The sequence below is a fragment of the Carcharodon carcharias genome, chromosome 11 (assembly GCF_017639515.1).
Source record: "Carcharodon carcharias isolate sCarCar2 chromosome 11, sCarCar2.pri, whole genome shotgun sequence".
Lineage (NCBI taxonomy): Eukaryota > Metazoa > Chordata > Chondrichthyes > Lamniformes > Lamnidae > Carcharodon > Carcharodon carcharias.
The window spans coordinates 126,415,765-126,442,292 of NC_054477.1; the positions used below are offsets into that span (position 1 = coordinate 126,415,765).

General features: G+C 44.7%; 1 protein-coding gene and 1 non-coding gene across 2 annotated transcripts in view; one reads left to right on the forward strand and one right to left on the reverse strand.

The window, feature by feature from the left end:
• LOC121283926 (claudin-10-like) overlaps window positions 1-18,363 on the reverse strand; it is a 106,333-nt gene extending 87,970 nt beyond the window's left edge. The window contains exon 1 of the mRNA XM_041198729.1: window positions 18,144-18,363. Within this exon, the coding sequence (XP_041054663.1) occupies window positions 18,144-18,363 (220 nt within the window). The remainder of the gene's footprint in view (window positions 1-18,143) is intronic.
• Window positions 18,364-25,140: 6,777 nt separating this feature from the next.
• Window positions 25,141-25,391, forward strand: LOC121284509. The gene has a single exon (XR_005944490.1). It is a non-coding gene; the product is annotated as a small nucleolar RNA SNORA53 (small nucleolar RNA).
• The last annotated feature ends 1,137 nt before the right edge of the window (window positions 25,392-26,528 follow it).

The window sequence follows — 26,528 nt, forward strand, 5'->3', positions numbered from 1 at the left end:
GAGCTGTGGGAGTGAGTGGAGCTGAGGGAGCTGTGGGAGTGGCCGGAACTGAGGGAGCTGTGGGAATGGGCGGAGCTGAGAGGGCTGTGGGAGTGGGCAGAGCTGAGGGAGCTGTGGGAGTGGACGGAGCTGTGGGAATGGCAGAGCTGAGGGAGCTGTGGGAATGGCAGAGCTGAGGGAGCTGTGGGAATGGCAGAGCTGAGGGAGCTGTGGGAGTGGCAGAGCTGAGGGAGCCATGGGAATGGCAGAGCTGAGGGAGCTGTGGGAGTGGCAGAGCTGAGGGAGCTGTGGGAATGGACAGAGCTGAAACGGCTGTGGGAGCTGTGGGAATGGCAGAGCTGGGGGAGCTGTGGGAGTGGGCAGAGCTGAGGGAGCTGTGGGAGTGGGCAGAGCTGAGGGAGCTGTGGGAGTGGGCGGAGCTGTGGGAGTCGGCAGAGCTGAGGGAGCTGTCGGAGTGGACAGAGCTGAGGGAGCTGAGGGAGTGGGCGGAGCTGAGGGAGCTGTGGGAGTTTCAGATCTGTGGGAATGGCAGAGCTGAGGGAGCTGTGGGAGTGGCAGAGCTGGGGGAGCTGTGGGAGTGGGTAGAGCTGGGGGAGCTGTGGGAGTGGGTAGAGCTGGGGGAGCTGTGGGAGTGGATAGAGCTGGGGGAGCTGTGGGAGTTGCAGAGCTGAGGGAGCTGTGGGAGTGGGTAGAGCTGGGGGAGCTGTGGGAGTGGGTAGAGCTGGGGGAGCTGTGGGAGTGGATAGAGCTGGGGGAGCTGTGGGAGTTGCAGAGCTGAGGGAGCTGTGGGAGTGGCAGAGCTGGGGGAGCTGTGGGAGTGGGTAGAGCTGGGGGAGCTGTGGGAGTGGGTAGAGCTGGGGGAGCTGTGGGAGTGGCAGAGCTGGGGGAGCTGTGGGAGTTGCAGAGCTGAGGGAGCTGTGGGAGTGGCAGAGCTGGGGGAGCTGTGGGAGTGGCAGAGCTGGGGGAGCTGTGGGAGTGGGTAGAGCTGGGGAAAGCTGTAGGAGTGGGTAGAGCTGTGGGAGCGTGGGAATGGCAGAGCTGAGGGAGCTGTGGGAATGGGCGGAGCTGAGGGAGCTGAGGGAGTGGGCAGAGCTGAGGGAGCTGTGGGAGTGGGTAGAGCTGGGGGAGCTGTGGGAGTGGGCGGAGCTGTGGGAGTGGGCGGAGCTGAGGGAGCTGAGGGAGTGGGCGGAGCTGAGGGAGCTGTGGGTGTGGGTAGAGCTGAGGGAGCGTGGGAATGGCAGAGCTGAGGGAGCTGAGGGAGTGGGCGGAGCTGTGTGAGCTGTGGGAGTGGGAGAGCTGGGGGAGCTGTGGGAATGGCAGAGCTGAGGGAGCTGTGGGAATGGCAGAGCTGAGGGAGCTGTGGGAGTGGGAGAGCTGAGGGAGCTGAGGGAGTGGGCGGAGCTGGGGGAGCTGAGAGAGTGGGCAGAGCTGTTTGAGTGGGCAGAGCTGTGTGAGTGGGCAGAGCTGAGAGAGATGTGGGAGTGGGCAGAGCTGAGAGAGATGTGGGAGTGGGTAGAGCTGGGGGAGCTGTGGGAGTGGGAGAGCTGGGGGAGCTATGGGAGTGGGAGAGCTGGGGGAGCTGTGGGGGTGGGCAGATCTGGAGGACGTTTGAGGACTCTGGGTCTATACTCGATGGCGTTTAGAAGGATAAGTGGGGTCTGATTGAAACTTACAGAATACTGAAAGGCCTGGATAGAGTGGACGTGGGGAAGATGTATCCATTAGTAGGAGAGACTAGGACCCAAGGGCACAGCCTCAGATTAAAGGGAAGACCTTTTAGAACAGAGATGAGGAGAAACCTCTTTAGCCAGAGAGTGGTGAATCTATGGTATTCATTGCCACAGAAGGCTGTGGAGGCCAGGCCATCGAATGTATTTAAGCTCGAGATAGATAGGTTCTTGATTGGTAAGGGGATCAAAGGTTACAGGGAGAATGGGGTTGAGAAACTTATCAGCCATGATTGAATAGTGGAGCAGACTCAATGGGCCGAATGGCCTAATTTCTGCTGCTATGTCTTTTGGTCTTATCAAGCTGTGGGAATGGGCGGAGCTGTGGAAGTGGGCAGAGCTGAGGGAGCTGTGGGAATGGGCGGAGCTGTGGAAGTGGGCAGAGCTGAGGGAGCTGTGGGAATGGGCAGAGCTGAGAGGGCTGTGGGATTGGGCAGAGCTGAGGGAGCTGTGGGAGTGGGTAGAGCTGAGGGAGCTGTGGGAGTGAGTGGAGTTGAGGGAGCTGTGGGAGTGGGCGGAACTGAGGGAGCTGTGGGAATGGGTGGAGCTGAGAGGGCTGTGGGAGTGGGCAGAGCTGAGGGAGCTGTGGGAGTTGCAGAGCTGAGGGAGCTGTGGGAGTTGCAGAGCTGAGGGAGCTGTGGGAGTGGGTAGAGCTGGGGGAGCTGTGGGAGTGGGTAGAGCTGGGGGAGCTGTGGGAGTCTGCAGAGCTGAGGGAGCTTTGGGAATGGCAGAGCTGAGGGAGCTTTGGGAGTGGGCGGAGCTGTGGGAGTGGCAGAGCTGAGAGAGCTGTGGGAGTGGCAGAGCTGAGAGAGCTGTGGGAGTGGCAGAGCTGAGGGAGCTGTGGGAGTGGCAGAGCTGAGGGAGCTGTGGGAATGGCAGAGCTGAGGGAGCTGTGGGAATGGCAGAGCTGAGGGAGCTGTGGGAGTGGGTAGAGCTGGGGGAGCTGTGGGAGTGGGTAGAGCTGGGGGAGCTGTGGGAGTGGGTAGAGCTGGGGGAGCTGTGGCAGTGGGTAGAGCTGGGGGAGCTGTGGGAGTGGGTAGAGCTGGGGGAGCTGTGGCAGTGGGTAGAGCTGGGGGAGCTGTGGGAGTGGGTAGAGCTGGGGGAGCTGTGGGAGTGGTTAGAGCTGGGGGAGCTGTGGGAGTGGGCAGATCTGGGGGAGCTGTGGGAGTGGGTAGAGCTGGGGGAGCTGTGGGAGTGGGTAGAGCTGGGGGAGCTGTGGGAGTGGGAGAGCTGGGGGAGCTGTGGGAGTGGGAGAGCTGGGGGAGCTGTGGGAGTGGGTAGAGCTGGGGGAGCTGTGGGAGTGGGTAGAGCTGGGGGAACTGTGGGAGTGGGTAGAGCTGGGGGAGCTGTGGGAGTGGGTAGAGCTGGGGGAGCTGTGGGAGTGGGAGAGCTGGGGGAGCTGTGGGAGTGGGAGAGCTGGGGGAGCTGTGGGGTTGGGCAGATCTGGAGGACGTTTGAGGACTCTGGGTCTATACCTGATGGCGTTTAGAAGGATAAGGGGGGTCTGATTGAAACTTACAGAATACTGAAAGGCCTGGATAGAGTGGACGTTGGGAAGATGTATCCATTAGTAGGAGAGACTAGGACCCAAGGGCACAGCCTCAGAGTAAAGGGAAGACCTTTTAGAACAGAGATGAGGAGAAACCTCTTTAGCCAGAGAGTGGTGAATCTATGGAATTCATTGCCACAGAAGGCTGTGGAGGCCAGGCCATTGAATGTATTTAAGCCCAAGATAGATAGGTTCTTGATTGGTAAGGGGATCAATTGGTAAGGGGAGAATGGGGTTGAGAAACTTATCAACCATGATTGAATAGTGGAGCAGACTCAATGGGCCGAATGGCCTAATTTCTGCTCCTATGTCTTTTGGTCTTATCGAGATGTGGAAATGGGCGGAGCTGTGGAAGTGGGCAGAGCTGTGGGAGCTGTGGGAATGGGCAGAGCTGGGGGAGCTGTGGGAGTGGGTAGAGCTGAGGGAGCTGTGGGAGTGGGCAGAGCTGAGGGAGCTGAGGGAGCTGTGGGAATGGCAGAGCTGAGGGCGCTGTGGGAATGGCAGAGCTGAGGGAGCTGTGGGAATGGCAGAGCTGTGGGAGTAGGCAGAGCTGGGGGAGCTGTGGGACTGGGTAGAGCTGAGGGAGCTGTGGGAGTGGGCGGAGCTGTGGGAGTGGGCAGAGCTGGGGAGCTGTGGGAGTGGGCGGAGCTGAGGGAGCTGTGGGGATGGGCAGAGCTGTGGGAGTGGGCAGAGCTGGTGAGCTGTGGGAGTGGGCGGAGCTGAGGGAGCTGTGGGAGTGGGCGGAGCTGAGGAAGTGGGCAGAGCTGGGGGAGCTGTGGGAATGGGCGGAGCTGCCGGAGTGGGAGAGCTGGGGGAGCTGTGGGAGTGGGAGAGCTGGGGGAGCTGTGGGGGTGGGCAGATCTGGAGGACGTTGGAGGACTCTGGGTCTATACTCGATGGCGTTTAGAAGGATAAGCGGGGTCTGATTGAAACTTACAGAATACTGAAAGGCCTGGATAGAGTGGACGTGGGGAAGATGTATCCATTAGTAGGAGAGACTAGGACCCAAGGGCACAGCCTCAGATTAAAGGGAAGACCTTTTAGAACAGAGATGAGGAGAAACCTCTTTAGCCAGATAGTGGTGAATCTATGGTATTCATTGCCACAGAAGGCTGTGGAGGCCAGGCCATTGAATGTATTTAAGCTCGAGATAGATAGGTTCTTGATTGGTAAGGGGATCAAAGGTTACAGGGAGAATGGGGTTGAGAAACTTATCAGCCATGATTGAATAGTGGAGCAGACTCAATGGGCCGAATGGCCTAATTTCTGCTGCTATGTCTTTTGGTCTTATCAATCTGTGGGAATGGGCAGAGCTGTGGGAGCTGTGGGAGTGGTTAGAGCTGGGGGAGCTGTGGGAGTGGGCAGAGCTGAGGGAGCTTAGGGAGCTGTGGGAATGGCAGAGCTGAGGGAGCTGTGGGAATGGCAGAGCTGAGGGAGCTGTGGGAATGGCAGAGCTGTGGGAGTAGGCAGAGCTGGGGGAGCTGTGGCAGTGGGTAGAGCTGAGGGAGCTGTGGGAGTGGGCAGAGCTGAGGGAGCTGACGGAGCTGTGGGAATGGCAGAGCTGAGGGAGCTGTGGGAATGGCAGAGCTGAGGGAGCTGTGGGAATGGCAGAGCTGAGGGAGCTGTGGGAATGGCAGAGCTGTGGGAGTAGGCAGAGCTGGGGGAGCTGTGGGAGTGGGTCGAGCTGAGGGAGCTGTGGGAGTGGGCGGAGCTGTGGGAGTGGGTGGAGCTGAGGGAGCTGTGGGAGTGGGCGGAGCTGAGGAAGTGGGCAGAGCTGGGGGAGCTGTGGGAGTGGGCGGAGCTGAGGGAGCTGTGGGAATGGGCGGAGCTGTGGGAGTGGGTGGAGCTGAGGGAGTTGTGGGAGTGGGCGGAGCTGAGGGAGCTGTGGGAATGGGCGGAGCTGTGGGAGTGGGTGGAGCTGGGGGAGCTGTGGGAGTGGGTCGAGCTGAGGGAGCTGTGGGAGTGGGCGGAGCAGTGGGAGTGGGCAGAGCTGGGGAGCTGTGGGAGTGGGCGGAGCTGAGGGAGCTGTGGGAATGGGCGGAGCTGTGGGAGTGGGTGGAGCTGAGGGAGTTGTGGGAGTGGGCGGAGCTGAGGAAGTGGGCAGAGCTGGGGGAGCTGTGGGAGTGCGCGGAGCTGCGGGAGTTGGCAGAGCTGGGGGAGCTGAGGGAACGGGAGCCAGGAGAGTTTTCACTACCATTCAATAACATCATATTTGATCTAATTGTGGCCTGAACTCCACTTTCTGTTTCTCTAACTTGAATATATTCAATGACCCAGTCCCAAGCACTCTGTGTGAAACAGAATTCCAAAGACTAATGATCCTCCTGGAGAAAAAATTCTAATCTCCATCTTAAATGTGAGACCCCTTACTTTCAAGCTGTACCCCCTTGTTTTAGATTCCCTCTCAAAAGAAAACATCCACATACCATTGACCCTGTCAAGATCTGTCTGAATCATATATGTTTCAAAAAAATCACTACTATTCTTCTAAACTCCAATGATCATTGGCCCAACCTGCTCAATCTTTCCTCATAAGACAACCCATTCATTCCTTGAACCAACCAAGTGAATGTTCTTTGAACTGCTTCCAATGCAAGTATATCGTTCTTTAAGTAAGGAGACCAAAACTGTATGCAGAAATCCAGGCGTGGTCTCATCAATGCCCTGTACAGTTGTATTAAGACTTCCCCATTTTTACACTCCAACCTCCTTGCACTAAAGACAAACATGCATTTGTCTTCCTAGTTACTTGCTGTACCTGCATGCTAACTTTGTAATTCATGTACGAAGGTGTCCAGATATCTGTACTGCAGCATTCTGTAGTCTATCTCCATTTAAATATTCTATTTCATGTTCTGTTCTTCCTGCCAAAATGGATAACCTCACATTTCCCACATTAAACTCCATCTACCAAACTTTTGCCCACTTATTTAACCTATTTATATCCCTTTGCAATCATTCTGAATTCTCTTCACAACTGGTTTTCCTACCTATCTTTGTATCATCAGCATATTTAGCCTCCATACAGTTAATCACTGCATCCAGGTCATTAATAAAGATGGGAAATAGTTGAGGCACTGATCCCTGTGGTACTTCACTAGTTACAATTTGCCAACCTGAAAATTATGAATTTTCCTTTCACAAAACCATGCTGGCTCTGCCTGATGGTGTTATGATTTTCTAAATGTCCTGTTACTATCCCCATAATAATGAATTCTAGCAATTTCCTAGTGACGGATATTCGGCTAATTGGTTTATCGTTTCCTGCTTTCTGTCTCCCTCCTTTCTTGAATAGTGGTGTTACATTTGCGGCTTCCCAGTCTTCTGGAACCTGGGTAATTTTAGAATATTACAACCAATTCATCCACTATCTCTACAGCCACTTCTGATCAGATCCTTGGCCAACAGGTCTGGGGGATTTGTCAGCCTTTAGTCCCATTAGTTTTCCAGCACTTTTTCTCTAGTGATTGTGATTGTTTTAAGTTCCTCTCTCTCCCTTTTTCTCCCTTCTCTTTTTAATATTTTTTGGCTGTTGTTTGTGTCTCCTATTGTGAAGACAAAATACTTTATCAAAGTCTCTGCCATTTCCTTGTTTCCCATTATTAATTCCCCAGTTTCAACCTGTAAGGGACCAACACTCATTGTCGTTACTCTTTTCCTTTTTATATACCTGTAGAAGTTTTTACTGTATGTTTTTATATTTCTTGCTAGTTTTCTCTCATACTCCCTCATTTTATTTTTAGTCATCCTTTACTGGTTTCTAAAATGTTCCCAATTTTCTGGCCTGGTACTAATCTTTTCAGCATTGTACACTAATTATTTAAATTTGTTAGCCATGGATGGTGCATTATTCCCGTAGAGTCTTTCTTTCCCAATGGAATATATATTTGAGTATTGCTGAAAAAAGACATTTTGTCGGCGCTTTTCGTCTTACATTCATCAGGACAATTACAAGAATACGAATGTCAGAGGAAGCAACAACTTAATGCTGTATGAGAAAAGAGCTGATTGGTTGGCAAGTGGATACTAATTGGTAGAGGTGTTGCCATGGACAATGCACCAGTCAATGGTGACGAACAGTTAACTGCCAAGCATTGTTTGAAATTTTAAACCAGGCAGCTTGACACTGATTGATCAAGGCATTGCCCTGAGGGATGAACCAGTGAATGGCTATCTTATTTTGTTTGGCTGAAACAGGCGCAGTGCGTGTACATGTCCTTTCTGTCTGCAAAGAACAGGGGCCTGTGTATTAATATATGTATCTTCCAGTACGCACAAATGCGCTACACTGCGAACAGAACTGACAATTTTAAATTGGTTGTCAGTGTAATTTTTAGCACACTGAGGATTATATAGCAAATGTTGTCTAATTATGGAATCACATTTAATGTTGGACACTGTGTTTTGAGTTTTCTTTTGAGTTTTGAATTTAGCAAGTTGTGAACAGTGGAAGGAACATGCTGTTTGTTACGATCCACCAGTCTTTGGGATGTACGGCCTACATTTCTAGCAACACAATGGCACTGAAATTCATATACTACACTACTCACTTGTGTGATAGGCAGAACGTCTTTTTGGCTTGACAGCAGCATCTTATTAGTGGCGAACAACACTTTAGTGCATAGTAGCAGCATGAAACAGCTAGCTTCACCTGTTGTTCAAATTTCAAATTCAGCACTCTCTTCTCATACAGTATAGAGTTGTTGCTTCCCCTGACATTGGTATCCTTACAATTGTCCAGATGAGTGCAAGATGAAAAGCTTTGACAAAATGTGTTTTTCCGGAATACTCAAGTTCTGTACTGCCAAATGATTATTTTAATATATGTTTGTTTAGAAATATGAAATATCTCCCTAGATGTTTGCCATTGCCTCTCTACCATCTTACCTTTTAACCTGTTTTCCCAGTCCACTTTAGCTAAATCTGTCTACACACCCTTGTAATTGCCTTTTTTTACATTTGAGACACTAGTTCCAGATCCATATTTCTCACCCACAAACTGAATTTGAAATTCCATTATGCTATAGTCATTCTTACCTAGAGGATCTTTACAATGAGGTCACTAATTACTGCTGTCTCATTACACATTACCAGATCTAAAATAGTCAGTTCCCTGGTTGGTTTCAGAATGTATTGATCTAAAGAACAGTCCCAAATATATTTTTTGAACGCTTCCTGCGTTAAATTGACTTTGTCAATTTAATTCCCCCAATCTGTATGAAGATTAAAATCTCCAACTATTATTTCAGTGCCTTTCTTTCAAACTCTTACTATTTCTTGATAGCATCACTGCTTTTCTTGGTAGCACCACTACTGACCGAGCTGGCCAGGTCCTAAATGACATAGATGCTAGACTAGGTCTACGGCAGGTTGTGAGGGAACTAACAAGAGGAAAAACATACTTGACCTCATCCTCACCAACCTGCCTGCTGCAGTTGCATCTGTCCATGACAGTATCAGTAGGAGTGACCACTGCACTGTCATTGTGGAGACAAATCCCGCCTTCACATTGAGGATACCCTCCATCATGTTGTGTGGCACTACCACCATGCAACTCAAGACTAGGTGCTGTGGGCCATTAGCAGCAGAAGAATTGTACTTGAACACAATCTGTAACCTCATGGCCCAGTATATCCCCCACTCTACCATTACCATCAAGCCAGGGGATCAACCCTGGTTCAATGAAGAGTGCAGGAGGGCATGCCAGGAGCAGCACCAGGCATACCTAAAAATGAGGTGTCAACCTGATGAAGCTATAACACAGGACTACTTTGTGCCAAACAGCACAAGCAGCAAGTGATAGGCAGAGCTAAGCGATCCCACAACCAACGGATCAGATCTAAGCTCTGCAGTCCTGCCACATCCAGTTGTGAATGGTGGTGAACAATTAAACCACTCACTGGAGGAGGAAGCTCCGCAAATATCTCCATCCTCAATGATGGAGGAGCCGAGCACATCAATGCAAAAGATAAGGCTGAAGCATTCATGACAATCTTCAGCCAGAAGTGCCAAGTGGATGATCCATCTCGGCCTCCTCTGGGTGGATGCCAGTCTTCAGCCAATTTGATTCACTCCATGTGATATCAAGAAACAGCTGAAGGAACTGGATACTGCAAAGGCTATGGGTCCTGACAATATTCCGGCAATAGTACTGAAAACTTGCTGCGCCCCTAGCAAAGCTGTTCCAGTACAGCTACAACACTGGCACCTACCCGGCAATGTGGAAAATTGCCCAGGTATGTCCTGTTCACAAAAAACAGGACAAATCCAACCCAGCCAATTACCGCCCCATCAGGCTACTCTCCATCATCAGTAAAGTAATGAAAGGGGTCACCAACAGTGCTATCAAGTGGCACTTGCTTAGCAATAATCTGTCACTGATGCCTAGTTTGCGGTCCGCCAGGTTCACTCAGCTCCTGACCTCATTACAGCCTAGGTTCAAACATGGACAAAAGAGCTGAACTCCCGAGGTAAGGTGAGAGTGACTGCCTTTGACATCAAAACAGCATTTGACTGAGTGTGGCATCAAGGAGCCCTAGCAAAACTGGAGTCAATGGGAATCAGGGGAAGAAACTCTGCTGGTCGGAGTCATACCTAGCACAAAAGAAGATGGTTGGGGTTGTCGGAGGTCAATCATCTCAGCTCCAGAACATCACTGCAGATATTCTCAGGGTGGTGTCCTAGGCCCAACCATCTTCTGCTGCTTCATCATAAGGTCAGAAGTGTAGATGTTTGCTGATAATTGCACAATGTTCAGCACCATTGGTGACTCCTCAGATACTGAAGCAGTCCATGTCCAAATGCAGCAAGACCTGGACAATATCCAGGCTTGGACTGACAAGTGGCAAGTAACATTTGCACCACACAAGTGTCAGGCAATGACCATCTCCAACAAGAGAGAATCCAACCATCGTCCCTTGATGTTAAATGGCATTACCATCACTGAATCCCCCACTATCAACATCCTGGGGGTTACCATTGACCAGAAACTGAACTGGACTAGCTATATAAATACTGTGGCTACAAGAGCAAGTCAGAGGCTAGGAATAGTGCGACGAGTAACTCACCTCCTGACTCCCCATAGCCTGTCCACCATCTAGAAGGCACAAGTCAGGAGTTGATGGAATACTCCCCACTTGCCTGGATGAGTGCAGCTCTTACAACATTGAAGAAGCTGACACTGTCCAGGACAAAGCAGTCCGCTTGATGGGCACCACATCCTCAAACATTCACTCCTTCCACCGCCAACCCACAGTAGTAGCAGTGTGTGCCATTTACAAGATGCACAGCAGGAATTCACCAAGGCTCCTTAGACAGCACTTTTCAAACCCACCTCCACCACCACCTAGAAGGACAAGGGCAGCAGATAAATGGGACACCACCACCTGGAGGTTCCCCTCCAAGTCACTCACCATCCTGACTTGGAAATATATCGCCATTCCTTCACTGTCGCTGGGTCAAAATCCTGCAATTCCCTTCCTAACAGCACTGTGGGTGTACCTACACCACATGGACAGCAGTTCAAGAAGGCAGCTCACCACCACCTTCTCAAGGGTAACTAGGGATGGGGAATAAATGTTGGCCCAGCCAGCGAAGCCCACACCCGGTGAATGAATGATTTAAAAAATAATTTATACCCTGTCCTACAGTGCAGCTACTGTCATGGGGCCTATTCATCATTTCACACAGTGACTTCTTTCCTTTGCTATTTCTTATCTCCACCCAAACTGATTCTACATTTTGATCCAAACCAAGATCATTTCTCACCACTGATCTCATCCTCGATTAACAGAGCTATCCCACCTCATTTTCCTTTTTCTCCTGTCCTTCTGAAATGTCAAATACCCTTGAATATTCAGATCCCAGCCATGGTCACTTTGCAACATGTCCCTGTAATGGGTACCATATACTCAATTATTTGTATATATGCTGTCAATTTATCCATCTCTTTACAAATGTTGCATACATTCAGATAAAGAGCTGTTACTTCTGTCATTTTACCATTTTCCCTACTCATATATAGTTATAGACAAGAGTAGTGAAATGGGCTGACATATAGCAAATGCAATCTAATGCAGATAAGTGTGAAGTGGTGCACTTTGGGAGGAACAACATGGAAAGGTAGTATAATCCAAGTTGTGCTATTTTGAGTTGGTGCAAGAGCAGAGGGACCTGGGGATGAATCTTCAAAAGTCATTGAAGGTGGTAGTGAACACAGTTGAGACAGTATATAGGATACTCAACTTTGTAAATAGGGGCAAAAACTACAAAAAATAAAATAGTCATGTGTTTAGGCCTCACTTAGTGTATTGCGTAATTCTGGACGCTGGACTTTCGGAAGGATGTCATTGTATAGGAGAGAGTACAGTAAGGTTTACTAGTTTGACACCAGGGATGAAGTACATCAGTTATGTGGAGAGATTGGAGAAGCTGGGATTGCTCTCCTTTTCGCAATGAATGTTAAGGGGTGATGTAATTGACGTGTTTAAAATTGTGTGATGTTTAGATAGGGCAAGTAGATAAAAGCTGTTAGTTCTGGGAAAGAGATCAGTAGCCAAAGGTAATAAACTTAAAAATAATTGGCAAAAGAAGTAGAGGGAAAATTGGGAGAATTTTTTTCATAAAGGGTTGTTAAAATCAGAAATGCAGTACCCAAAAGGACAGATTCCTTGGAAAATTTCAAAAGGCAATTAGACATGTACTTGAAGGGGACTGTTTTACATTGTTATAGGGAAAAAGCTGGGATATAGGACTAAATTGGACAGCTCTTTCAAAGAGCTGGGACAGGCACAATGGAGTGAATGGCCTCCCTCTCAGTTTTAAGATTCTATGATTCAATGAAAACCTAATTATAAATAATAGGGGACAGGATATTTGAAAGGATGTTTTCTTACTCAAGTTCAACAGTTGTAGTTTCTAAGAGTTTAGAAATATATGCGTCAGTGTAGCTGATGTAGCATCAAAGCCCACTCTTCAAATATATCAATAACTGTGCTTTGTATTGTCATTTGTTTCAGGGTTAGTAGATAAATTTCAGTTTCTAAAGCAATTCTGGAAAATGCATTTTAATTGATTTGGAAAGCAATAGCAGTAGCATTCAATTTATGTAAACGGTTATTTATAAGTTTAAAATCATACAATTTGTGTAAATTCCACAAGTAAACCAATATCATTTTGCATGAACTGTTACTGAGTTTAAATTTGGTGTGGAAATTTAGACTGCTCCTCTTATCCCTTTGTATCAGAAAAAGTGCACTTTCAGAGTTAAATGTATTGGATTCCAAATCATAGCCGGTATATTTATAAAATCCACCATAGATATGGTTCATTTAACACATGACATCTAAGTTTTATCTAACTCGCACACAAAGTGAATATATTCCAAAAGTCACAAAATGCATTTTACATACCAACAAAAGAGCAACAAACGTTTTTCTTTCTGATAACGCAAGTAGAGAGGACATTCAATCCTGAACAGCTACTAGCCCTAATGTTCAATTGACTAATATTTTTTCAATTTGCTGCTCATTGAGATGTAAAGCGGTTATTCTTAATAAAAGGTAAACAATTGAAGCAGACAATATCACACACAGATCAGATTTATTGTCAGCATTTGTAGCTAATTGACATTTTAGCCTGCTCAACCATGAAATCAAAATGCCTCAGAACTGGCAGAAGTTTAGATTAATGACAACGTTTCCAAGGAAATTCATTGAATATTTACACAAATAAAAATAAATTGGATAACCCTAGATTACTATGAGGATAAAATAAAGGACTTTGTCAATCATGCGAGCACACAAATCATTTGTGTTTTATCATCAGGTTGCAAACTTGTTTTAATCAAGTCAGTCAGCTGAGTCTATAACACTGGTCAAGCAACCTTGAAATAGTTGCAAGTTAACTATTAAAGAATTGCAACAAAACAATGTTGTCACATTTCTAATCTATGCATCCTATCAGCTATCACGTAATACGTAATCTGTAATAACCTAACTAATGTATCCATTTGTATCTAATCCAGTTGTCCAGTATAAACATACACAGAGTTATTTCTGCATATACAGTTAACTGCACAATATATGTTGCTCTGAAATTGATGCCCATGAAATTTTACTCTAAAATTGATGCCTCACATGTGAACCAATCGGGCTGTTAACCCCCTGAGGTGTAAAATCAGAAAAGCTTTTCTTTAAATGGTGATCGGAATACCTCAGTCACCAACATGCTTTTGTTGCATTTTGGAACAGTCGTGTGAAAACGACGAAAGTTTAGAAACATACGATTTTTAACTGAAATCAGTTTGGAAATCAATTTTTGGTAACCTAATTATCTTACCATAAGTATTGCCATCTCAGTCTCTCAATTTAATAAACTCTTCAAAATGAAATTAAAATGTTTTGGCATGTTTTGAATTTAAGATCTCCACTCTTCATATTTTTAAAAAATTATTCAAACTATTGTAAAATATAAAATTGAAAATCTGTTCTTTGAAATTTCAATAGATAGTGAAAGGGATAAGTTATAGTTATTAAGCACATGGTTATTCTGATATAGCAGTGAGATTAGATCACTTGTTTCATTACATTTACAGGATTTTTCGGCATTAATTTGTCAGACTCCTGTACAGGTTATGGATTTTACTAAAAACAATGCACGCGGTTATTTGATGCTTAAAATTTGTCGCAATATCTAGAAATATATGAATATCTAGAATGCAATGAAGTTAACTTTAGAAGAGGAACATTTAGGAACTTGAAAAAGTAAATGAGCCTTGCCTGACAGGAGATAATTTAACCTGAATGAACAGGGCAACAAGAGCTCAGTGGTAAATATGCTCCAAGTGATTGCAGAAGTTTCTATCCGCATTCCACATTTCTCCCTAGTCATTACTCTTATAAACTTGTATGAAAATGAATCACTATGCATTATTGTCATGAAGCTACAAATATATATAACATTATTGGAAAATATTTCTCTTTTAAAATAGAGGTTTAGTTTGTAGGTGCATCTTAATTGGATTAAAGCCAGCTAGTCTGGGTGCTTTGATGTGTACTAGTTTTGAGATGTAAGAGAGTTACAGTGCATTTGCATTTTTTGAATAGAGCATTCAAGATGTGGGGTGAAATCTAGCACCTAGTGAGCAGAGACCAAGCAATAAGTTTTATTGCTAATAAAATTGGTACTTTGAATGGGCTTTTATTGTTAGAAGAGGCTGGTGATACAATGAGAATTTACATTCAATGAGCTGTGCTAGGTATAACTTCAGCACTTTGTGTGTGCAGGACAAAGACAATGAAAGATCAAAGTAGCTGTAAGCCTCCAACTGACTCCACAGGAACCTAAGTGAAAGGAACTTCATTTTGAATTCATAAGGTGAAAATGCTTTGCCTGGTGTCTCCTTAAAAATCTATGGGCTGCTGTTGCCCTAATGGAGATTAGTTTAGGAATTTGTTAAACGTTATGATAGTAGTAATTTGTAGCCATGTATATGTATTTAACTTGCGTAAATTAATAAAATGTTTCATTTAGCTTAATATAAAACCTTTCAAGAACTGGTGGTCTGATTCCTGAATTTAGGGCTGCACCTCAAACATACCAATTGAAAATATAGGTTATGACAGTTGCTTAAAGTTTCCTTCTGGGATTTTTAAATAACTCAGCTTTACCAAAAGGCTATCTTATAACAATTATAAATAAATAAAGTACAATCCAACTTTCAAATGAGTACTTCTGATTTCAACATGTCTGATCAGAAAGCAGCTTTACTCTGTCTGCCATGTCTGGCAAAATCCCAAAAGTATTAAGTATGTATTTATAATTTCACCAGCCATACCATGGAGAGAAAATATTCCTATTTACTCATTTTTAAATATTCATTCACGGTATATGGGCTTTGCTGGCTGGGCCAGCATATATTGTCCATCCCCAGTTGCCCTTGAGGTGGTGTGGTGAGCTGCCTTCTTGAACCGCTGCAGTCCATGTGGTGTAGGTACACACACAATGCTGTTAAGGAGGGAGTTCCAGGATTTTGGCCCAGAGACAGTGAAGGAACGGTGATATATTTCCAAGTCAGGATGGTGAGTGGCTTGGAGGGGAACCTCTGGGTGGTGGTGTTCCTATTGATCTGCTGCCCTTGTCCTTCTCGATGCTAGTGGTCGTGGGTTTGGAAGGTATTGTCTAAAGAGCCTTGGTGAATTCCTGCAGTGCATCTTGTAAATGGTATGCACTGCTGCTACTGTGTATCAGTGGTGGAAGGAGTGAATGTGGTGCCAATCAAGAAGCCTCCTTTGTCCTGGATGGTGTCAGCTTCTTCAGTGTTGTGGGAGCTGCACTCATCCAGGCATGTGGGGAGTATTCCATCATATTCCTGACTTGTGCCCTGTAGATGGTGGATTGGCTTTGGGGAGTCAGGAGGTGAGTTACTTGTCACACTATTCCTAGCCTCTGACCTGCTCTTGTCGCCACAGTATTTATATGGCTAGTCCAGTCCAGTTTCTGGTCAATGGTAAACTCCAGGATGTTGATAGTGGGGGATTCAATGATGGTAGTGCCATTGAACATCAAGGGACGATGGTTAGATTCTCTCTTGTTGGAGATGGTCATTGCCTGACACTTATGTGACATGAATGTTACTTGCCACTTGTCAGCCCAAGCCTGGATATGTCCAGGTCTTGCTGCATTTGGACATGGACTGCTTCAGTATCTGAGGAGTCATGAATGGTGCTGAACATTGCTTAATCATCAGCAAACATCTCCATTTCTGACCTTATGATGGAAAGAAGGTCATTGATGAAGCAGCTGAAGATGGTTGGGCCTATCCTGAGGAGCTCCTGCAGTGATGTCCTGGAGCTGAGATGACTGACCTGCAATAATTACAACTATCTTCTTTAGTGCTTGGAATGAATCCAATCAGTGGAGAGTTTCCCCCTGATTCCCATTGACTCCAGTTTTGCTGGGGCTCTTTGATGCCACACTCTGGCCAAATGCAGCCTAGATGTCAAGGGCAGTCAGTTTCACCTCACCTCAAAAGTTCAGCTCTTTTGTCTATGTTTGAGCCAAGGCTACAACGAGATCAGGACCCGAGTGGCCCTGGTGGAACCCAAATTGAGTGTCAGAGAACAGGTTATTGCTAATCACTTGCCACTTGATAGCACTGTTGATGACCCCTTCCATTACTTTATTGATGATGAAGAGTAGACTGAAGGGGTGGTAATTAGCTGGTTTATATCTGTCCTGCTTTTTGTGGACAGGACATAACTGGTCCACATAGCCGGGTAAATGCCAATGTACTGGAACAGCTTGGCTAGGCAACAATCTTGCTGATGGTTGCAAAACAATTTCAATTCAGTCAGCTACTACTTTCTGTGTGGACAGATGGGTTGGGGTTGGCGGGGGGTGGTGGTGCGGGAGTAGTGTGCTGCATGATGAGAAACAGGAAAAGACCAGGGTTGGATCATTTTAACTGAGATAGTACAACGTCGGTGCAGCAAATGTATCGATTACGATAGGCATTTACCCAATGAGCTGAGGTTATTTCCCTCTCTTAGTTTCAGTGCGTAAACTAGCACAATATGCTTGTCGATTTGGAAATGATTTTGTTTGGGAGGACAAGGCTGGCTCTGTTCTACAAACATGTTCAGACAGGGAGCTACACTGACAGGCAAATCTCATGACTCTTGTGATCTCTTTCTGCTATATTGAAACTCGTACAAGTATAATGGAACTAAACAAGTGGCTAGGATAACACTAGCAAGGTACTTCCATCTAAGCAGAAAGGTTTCCAGTCTCTGGAGAATGACATGAACACAGCGCCGCAGTATTTAATGATAAAGATCTGATGAGATGCAAAACATCCAGATTACCATTAATGAAGTGACATTTCAGATAAGCACAGATCAAAGTCCAGAACTAGAGGTACCTCTGATGAAAGGGGCTGTAAGACCAACAGTTTTTGCTTTAGTTTGTTCAAATAGCCTCATGAAGTGAGCTAACCACTGCGGGCAGGGTTTCAGCAATTTAGTTTTGGCCAGTGGGTTGCGCAAGTCCGCAGATTCCTAGCCACTGCTCATGAAGAAACAATGAATGTGATCTTAAAAGCCAAGTTAAATCAAAAACATTTATTCAAAGTGCGCAAGATTGTGAAACACATTCGCAGCAGAAATGATGATATTCGAAGCTAAAGGAAAGTAGAATTGAGAATAATCCAGAAAACAGCAGAGATGCGGTTATTATGGAACATTATGAGAAAAATAGATAAATGGCAAAATATAAAAGTTAAAGAGAGACTTCCACTAAGTAGAGAGGGAATAAAAGAGAGGAAGAGAGTTGCTTCGAATAAGAAGGACATAGTGTATAATTCTCTTACAATATAATAGAAAGTTAGAAGAGCAGAGGTAAGTAGTAAAGGGAAAGGCATGACTGCAAATACTGGCAACCTGTACATGCCTGTATATACCACAGGTTTGTAAGCATCTGAGAAAAAAATAGTTTACCTTTAATGAAGAACTGAACGGTTCAGAACCGAATATCGACCCATCTTTTTAAATCAGATACGGACTTCCTCTGTAATTCTAGCATTTTCTAGTTTTTTTTAAAGATTATTCAATGATTCTGCCTCAGACAATGGATAAAATCCCTTCCCTTCAAAATGTCCAATATCAATACGTGACAAATTATTCTATTTAGTGAACGCAAGACTACAACTTGCATATAGATTGACAGGAATTGAATGAACAATAGAACCAGAAAGTATAAGAAAAAGGAATCTGCCCGATACCATTACACCTGCAGCAAGTAAAGAGCAAGCAGAGGCGAGGACCAAGAGTTAGAAATGATTCACTTGACTATTTGTTAAAATCACGAACCATCGAGTGCCAGCATGGATGGGAAGTCTTTGCAGTTGGAGACTCCAGTGGAATCAGTCACACACGTTTTCCAAAGGTTAGCCCAGAAAGTGGCAGTGGTGATAACGGTACCGTCGATGGAAGAGACCTTCCAATAGTCTGTGGGCAATGTCGAAGATACCAAAATAAAACCAGATACGGAAAACATGAAGGCAACGATTTCAATTGTCATATTCGCCATCTTTAGGAATTTCGAAAAGTAAAGATATAGAGGACTGGTTATGATTTTAAACAACTTAATTCTAATTCAGCAGATTCTTGTTTTGGAGGAGTTAAAAGCAATCAGCCTAAACTGACCGATCTGTTGGCTTATGTTCTTCTCGGGAGGATGTGCATCCTTATCCTCAGTTTCTCGGGGGTGAAGTGAAACTGAACTTCACTGAAACTTGTGCTGGGGTCAGTTACCTTACGTCACAGGATAGTCACTGTTCAACACCTTTAAATATCGTAAGTACCACGGGCTGCCAGTGCTCTCCCGATACAAGTTTAAAATGTACAAAACTGTTAGAGATATATCCAGGAAAACAATATCACCGGGGTCCACAATCTCATATGTTTTATCAATATTGGATGGAAATTGAATTTATAGTCATACTTTCGTCGTGAGCAAATTAACACGTTAATGCATATATTGAAGGCAACACTTTCTGTAAATACGGATTGGGTAAGTTCAAAATCGGCCTACCATCAAATTAAAAACACTCCGCCAAAAGAATCTCCTTCTGAAAAGATATTAGGTAACGGATTATAAAGAAATAGCAGTCCAGGTATCTCGGCAACATGACCATGTCCATAAAGCTCAATAACAGAACTCTAAGAATCGATTATTCACTGTCATCCTCCCATAGACATTTAGGATATTGAAAATATCGAGTAGATTTCTGGTGACGCTCCTCAAACTGCGACAATCTGGTATTTCACATAAAGGGATGTGATCCAGGACATGTAGGGACTAAATTCTATTTTATTTAATGATATTCTTGAATGTTTACCAGTACAGGGAAGACTGATCATTGTATCGTAATGTTTAGGATGACTATGGAAAAGGACAATGAACAATCCAGGGTAAGAATAATTAACTGGGGAAAATCCAACTTGAATGGCGTAAGAATGGATCTGGGCCGAAGAAATTGGAGCCAAAGGTTGACAGGAAAATCGGTAGCAGAACAATGGGCTACCAATGGTACAGTCAAAGTATATTCCCTCAAAAGGAGAAGGTAGGGCAAACAAATCCAGATCTCCCTGGATGACAAAAGAGATAGAAATTAAGAGCAGAAAGTTTTGCTCAGCGGGCGGGTGCCCGACCCGCTCGAGTGTGAAATGATGCGCGTTAACGTCAGCCTAGCATGCCGACATCAACACACAGTCACGCAATAGTTCGGTCAGCAGAGTTGGCGATGTGCCCGCTGACAATTAAAAGGCCTGTTAAGGCTATTAAATAAATAATCAATTCAATTAATTTTTTTCGCTGTCCGTCCAACCTAACGGTTGGCAGACAGGTGGAAAGGCCAAGTGGACTTTGCGTTTTTTGGAAACCTCATCCACGGGTGGGATGAAGTTTCAAGAAGCAAATAAGAATAAAATAAAAGTTTTTAAATGTAAATAACGTCCCTGCACATGTGACAGTCACATGAGGGGACATGTCTCAATACATTTTTATTTTTTTAATTAAGTTTCAAAATATCTCTGGAGCATGGAGCTACCTCAGGCAGATTATGCAGCACTCACTCGCGTGCATGTGTGAAGTTTGTGCTCAGCCCACTTGCACCTCACCTCCCGTACAGGCAGCGTGAGCACTGCTGCTCGCGTTTAATGCTGGGTCAGCCTTAATTGGCCCGCCAGTGTGAAATCGCAGTGCGGTGCTGATCACGGGCAGTGGTCTGCTTCCTGACCACCCCCACCCACTGAGCACCCCATTCCAAGGGCAAAATCCTGCCCTAAGATAAGGAAGAAAAAGTGTGCTTTTGACAGATGTCAGATAGAACTACCATTGAGAGCCAGACTGAATACAGAAAGTTTAGAGGGGAAGTGAAAAAGCAAATAAGAGAAGCAAAGAGGGAGTATGGAAAGAGTCTGGCAGCTAACATAAAAGGGAATCATATGAACATACAAAACAGCAGAAGTAGGCTATTTGGCCCCATGAGCCTGCTTCGCCATTCAATAAGATCATGACTGATCTGTTAATATTTCTGATTTTACAATCCCACCTTTGCTTTAAAGACATTCAATGACCCGGCCTCCACCGCCTTCTGACGCAGAGTTCCAAATTCGCACAACCCTCTAAGAGAAAAAAATTCCTCTCTTCCCTGTCCTAAAAGGGCACCCCCTAATTTTAAAACAGTGGCCCTTAGTTCTGGACTCACTCACAAAAGGAAACATCATTTCCACATCCGCCTTGTCATGACCATTTAGGATCTTATATACTTCAATCAAATCATCCCTCAATCTTTTAAGTTCCAGTGGAAACAAGCCCAGCCTGTCCAACCTACCCTCATAAGACAATCCACTCATACCATGTATCAATCTAGTAAACCTCTGAACCACCTCCAATGCATTTACTCGGCTTTTTTTATTCTTCCTGTCAACGTGAACAACTTCAAATTTCCCACATTATACTCCATCTGTCAGATTTTTTGCCCACTCACTCACCTATTTATATCCTCTTTACAACATATTTTCCTACCTATCTTTGTATCATCTGCAAATTTAGCTACCATGCCTTCACTCCCCTCATCTAAGTCTTTGATATACTATGTAAAAAGTTGAGATCCCAGCACCGATCCCTGCAGGACTCCACTCATTATGTCCTGCCAATCAGAAAATGACTCATTTATGCATTCACTTGTTTTTTGCCAGTCAGCCAACCTTCTATCCATGCTAATATGTTACCCCCTATACCATGAGCTTTTATTTTCGCAATAACCTTTGCTGTGGCACCTTATCAAATGCTTTCTGGAAATCCAAGAGCAGCACTTCTACAGGCTCCACTTTATCCATGACGCAAGTTACTCCTTCAAAGATCTCCAATAAATTGGTTAAACATGATCTCCCTTTCACAAAACCATGCTGACTCTTCCCAATTACCTTGAGTTTTCCTAAGTGTCCAGCTAAACCTCCTTAATGATTGATTCTAGCACCTTCCCTATGACAGAAGTCCGGTTAACTGGCCTTTATTTTCCTGTTTTCTGCTATCATCCCTGCCTGAATAGAGGGGTTTTATTTGCTACATTCCAGTCTGATGGAACCTTTCCAGAATCTAGCGAATTTTGGAAAATTAACATCAATACACCTCATTAGTCACTTCTTTTAATACCTAGGATGAAGTCCATCAGAACCCGAAGACTTGTCAGCCCTCATATCCATCAGTTTGCTCAGTAAGGCTTGCCTAGTGATTTTACTTTCACCAAGTTCCCCTCTCCCTTCCACCACTTGATTTACAGCTATTGCTGGAATACTTTTTGTATCCTCTGTAGTGAAGACAGAAGCAAAATATTTGTTCATTGCATCCACCATTTTTTATTATATACTATTAACTCCCCATTCTGACTCTGTGGAGGACCAACTCACTTTACTTACTCTTTTCCTCTGTAAAGAAGCTCTTGCTATCCATTTTTACATTTCTAGCTAATTACATTTCTCATACTTTAATTTCTTTCTCTTGATTAATCTTTTAGTCATTCTTTGCTGTTCTTTATATTCTGACTAGTCATCTGCCCTACCACTCATCTTTGCAGTCATATGCTTTTTCCTTAAGTTTGATGCTTCCCTTAACTTCTTTAGTTAACCATGGATGGTGGGTCCTCCCTTTAGAATATTTCTTTATAGTAGGAATATACTTATTCTGAATATTCTGAAATATCCCCTTAAATGTCTCCCACAACTCCTCTATTGATCTATCCTATAGCCCAGTATCCCAGTTCACTTCAGCTAGTTCAGCTCTCATGCCCACATAGTTGCCATTATTTAAGTTTAAAATATTAGTCTTAGACCCACTCTTCTCTCTTTCAAACTAGATGTAAAATTCAATCATATTGTGGTTGCTGCTACCGAGGGGTGCCTTTACTCTGAGGTCATTAATTAATCCTGTCACATTACACAATACCAATCCTAATATAACCTGCAGTCTAGTTGGTTCCAGAATGTGCTGTTCTAAGAAACTATCTCAAAAACATTCCTTGAACTCCTCATCCAGGTGACCTGATTTTTCCACTTTATATGTAGATTAAAATCACCCATGATTATTGCCATCCCTTCACCACAAGCACCCAATATTTCTTCTTGTCCTCGATTGTGGTTACTGTTAGGTTACCTGTAGACTACTCCCATTAGTGACTTCTTTCCCCTACTATTCCTCATCTCCACCCAAACCAATTCTATATCCTGATCTCCTGAACCTCTAACTATTGCACCAATGTCATTTTTTATTAAAGTGCTACCCTTCCACCTTTATCTAGCTTCCTATTCTTCTTGAATATCAGATTCCCCTCAATATTCAGGACCCAATCCTTGTCATTCTGCAGCCATGGCTCCATAAAATGGCTATCAGATCACATTTATTTACTTCAATGTGTGCTATCAATTCATTTACTTTGTTATGAATGCTACGTGCATTCAGTCCCAAAGTCTTCTGTAGGCATATAAATAGTACAAGGGTGATAAAAAGAAGAGTGGGGCCAATTAGGGACAAAAAGTGGATTTATACATGGAGGCAGGGGCATGGCTGAGGTATTAAGTTAACACTTTGCATCTGTCTTTACCAAAGAAGAAGATGCTACCCAAGCCATGGTGAAAGAGAAGGAAATACAGTCATGAGAAGGGCTTTAAATTGATAAGGAGAAGGTATTGGATAGGTTGTTTGTACTTAAAGCTGACAAGGCACTGGAACAGGATGAGATGCATCCAAGGACATGGAGGGAAGTGAGAGTCGGAATTGCAGAGGCACAGGCCATAATTTTTCAATCTTCCTTAGATTTGGGGGTGACTCCAGAGGACTGGAGAATTACAAACATTCTGCCCTTGTTTAAAAAAAGTGTAAGGATAAGCCCAGCAACTACAGGCCACTTCATGGTGGGGAATCTTCTAGAAACAATAATTTAGGCCAAATTTAACATTCACATAGATAAATGCAGGTTAATTAAGGAAAGCCAACATGGATTTCTTAACGAAAAATTGTGATTAACTAACTAGCTGGAGTTTTTTGAACAGGTAACAGAAAGGGTTGATGAGGGAAATGTTGTTGATATGGTGGACGTGGATTTCCTAAAGGCATTTGATACAGAGCCGCACAACAGATTTTTGAGTAAAGTTATAGCTCATGGAATAAAAGGGACAGTTGCAACATAGATACAAAATTGGCTGAGTGACAGGAAACAGAGAGTAATGGTTAATGGGTGTTTTTCATGCTGGAGGAAGGTTTGTAGTGGAGTACAGGGAACAATTTTAAAATTTGCGGACGATATAAAACTAGTAAGCATTGTAAACTGTGAGGAGGACAGTGCAGAACTTCAAAAGAACATAGACAAGTTGGTGGAATGGGCAGATAGGTTCAATACAGAGAAATGTGAGGTGATACATTTTGGTAGGAAGAACGTGGAGAGACAATATAAAATAAAGGGTACTACTTAAAGGGGTTACAGGAGCAGAGGGTGTATATGTACATAAGTCATTAAAGGTGATAGGACAGGTTGAGAGAGCAGTTAATAAAGCATACATTATCCTAGGCTTTATTAATAGGGGCATAGGGTTCGAGATCAAGGAGGCTGAACATGTATAAGGTATCAGTTAGACCTCAGCTGGAAAATTGTGTACAGTTCTGGGTGCTGCATTTTAGGAAGGATGTGAAGGCATTGGAGAGGGTGCAGAAAAGATTTATGAGAATGATTCCAGGGATGGGAAACTTCAATTGTGAAGATAGATTGGGAGAAGTTGGAACTCTTTTCCTTGGAGAAAAGAAGGCTTAGAGGAGATTTGATAGCAGTACTCAAAATCTTGAGGGGCCTGGACAGAGTAGACAGGGGGAAACTGTTCCCACTCATGAAAGGATTGGGAACAAGAGGGCACAGATTTAAAATAATTGGCAAAAGAAGCAAAAGCGATATGAGAAAAAACTTTTTCACACAGCAAGTGGTTAGGGTCTGGAATACACTGCCCAAGAGTGTAGTGGAGGCAGGTTCAATCAAAGCATTAAAATGAAATTAGATGATTAATTGAAAATAAAAATTTGCAGGGTTGTGGGGAGGAAGCAGAAGAATGGCACCAGGTGAAATGCTTATTCGGAGAGCCGGTGCAAACACAATGGGCGAAATGACCTCCTTCTATACTATAGCAATTCTGTGATTCTGTGACTTTGTAGGAATAAACAATAAAAATCTTTTCATTATTCTATGAAAACTAATTCAGTAAACTTTATGTTATGTATATATCTCTTTATGATTTAATTTTTTATCATTTTCATTTTTAAAGAAGACAGAACAAGGTAGTGTGCAAGGTGGACGAATTGTAGGAAGGTACCCAGTATTTACCACTGGGGCTTAGCAGTATTTCAGGGAAGTCATATACTTCCATTGCTGTGGAAAATCCTGCTGAAGTTTGGCAGAATTGAGGTGGATGTCCTGGAACATGACAATACTACAGTGGAGTTGTTGGAGTGAGACAGCAAGGTGGATCCTTTGATCTGGCAGTATTGTGGGGGGTAAGTGGCCTAATTGTAGGAAGTGGAACTGTGATTTGGAACAACTAGAGCATAGGGCAGAATTTTGCCCTTGATGGGCGTGCGGGCCCCACCAGCTTGGCAGCGGGCGGACAGCCGACCCCTGCCACGAAACGGGGCCTGCTGCCATTTTGAGTGGCCTGCCCAACATGCTGCTATGTGCTTCCTGTGTGGGGTGGTGGGGGGTGGTGGGGAGGGAATTTGAATGCTAGAGCTTGGAGAATTGTTTGCGACAGTTTTTAAAGAAAACACATGCTCCTTAGATCCACCTTTGGGATGTATCTATTCTGCCTTGCTGGTAGATCTCTGCACCCTGTTGTTGGGTTCTCCAGTGGGCTGGCAGGTGACGTTCATCAATTTGTGGTTGTACAGTCAAAGGTACTTGAGTCATTGGCATGTGAAAGTAATATACTTGCACGGTAGCCCCTCAGTTCTGATGTGAACAACCTGTTTTATCCAGGCTGTTGCTGCCATCAGGACTTTGCTGCTATGTGGACACGTTTATCAAAATCCATCTGGTTTAAATATTGCATGCGCGCAAAAGAGCACACAGCTCCCTGAGACAAAGTGCTGTCTCAGAGAGATTACTGACAATGTACAGAAGTTAAAAAAATAGAGAAATAAAAATATTATTAACAACAAGAGATGGGACATGTTAATAAAAAGGACATAAACTTTATTAAACTTTTTAAAAAGGAACATGAAACCTCATCCCGCCAGTGGATGAGGTTTCATGTATTATCAGAAGCCCGCTGGGGCTCCTGGCCTGCCCACCAGCCTTAAGGTTGGACGGGCAGGGTCTTTAATTACTTTAATTAACTGGTCCGCCCGTCTTCCTAAAAATTTAAAGGGACCGGGATGATATCAGGGGTTCCTCCCGACATCATCCCGCATCATTTTCCTGTCAGCGAGCATGCCCCACCCCCGAATTGCCAATGGGAAAATTCTGGCCTTAAGGTTTGGTCTCCTTCTGTCAGTAGTGAGGCAGCATTCAGTGGGTCATGGACTTGATAATACAGGGTAGAGGGACCCCATGGCTGGCCGTACTGGTTTGTGACTTTCTAACGGATCATGTAAATACTATATTTGATATTTTTGCATCTGTTCTACCTTGATCTCACTCACCTTGACCTCTCCATTGCCTTTGCTTTGTCAGGCATTCAGTACTGGATATGTAGAAATGTTGTCAAAAGCCATTACCTTCAGTTTCCTCAGTAAATTTGGGCCAGGATTTTCCGGGTTGGCCATGGCGGATCCCGCCGCAGGGGATGTGGTGGGTCAGCCAAAAGTCCATTGACTTTCAGTGGGAGCGGAAGATCCTGGCGGTGGGCGGGGCCGGAAAATCCCAGCCTTGGTTTCTTTAGTCATCAACTCTCTCTCCCTCCTTGGTCACTGTCTGTGGCTGAACCGGATCGTTTGCAACCTTGGCATCCTATTTGACCCTGAGATGAGTTTTCAACTCCACATTGCTCCATCGCCAAGTCTGCCTATTTCCACCTCATCTGTCTCTGATCCTGCCTCAGCTGATCTACTACTGAAACCCTCATTTGTGTCTTTGTTACCAATATTCTCCTGGCCAGCTTCCCACCTTTCACCCTCCATAAACTTTTACTATGTTAAAGGTGCTATAAATGCAA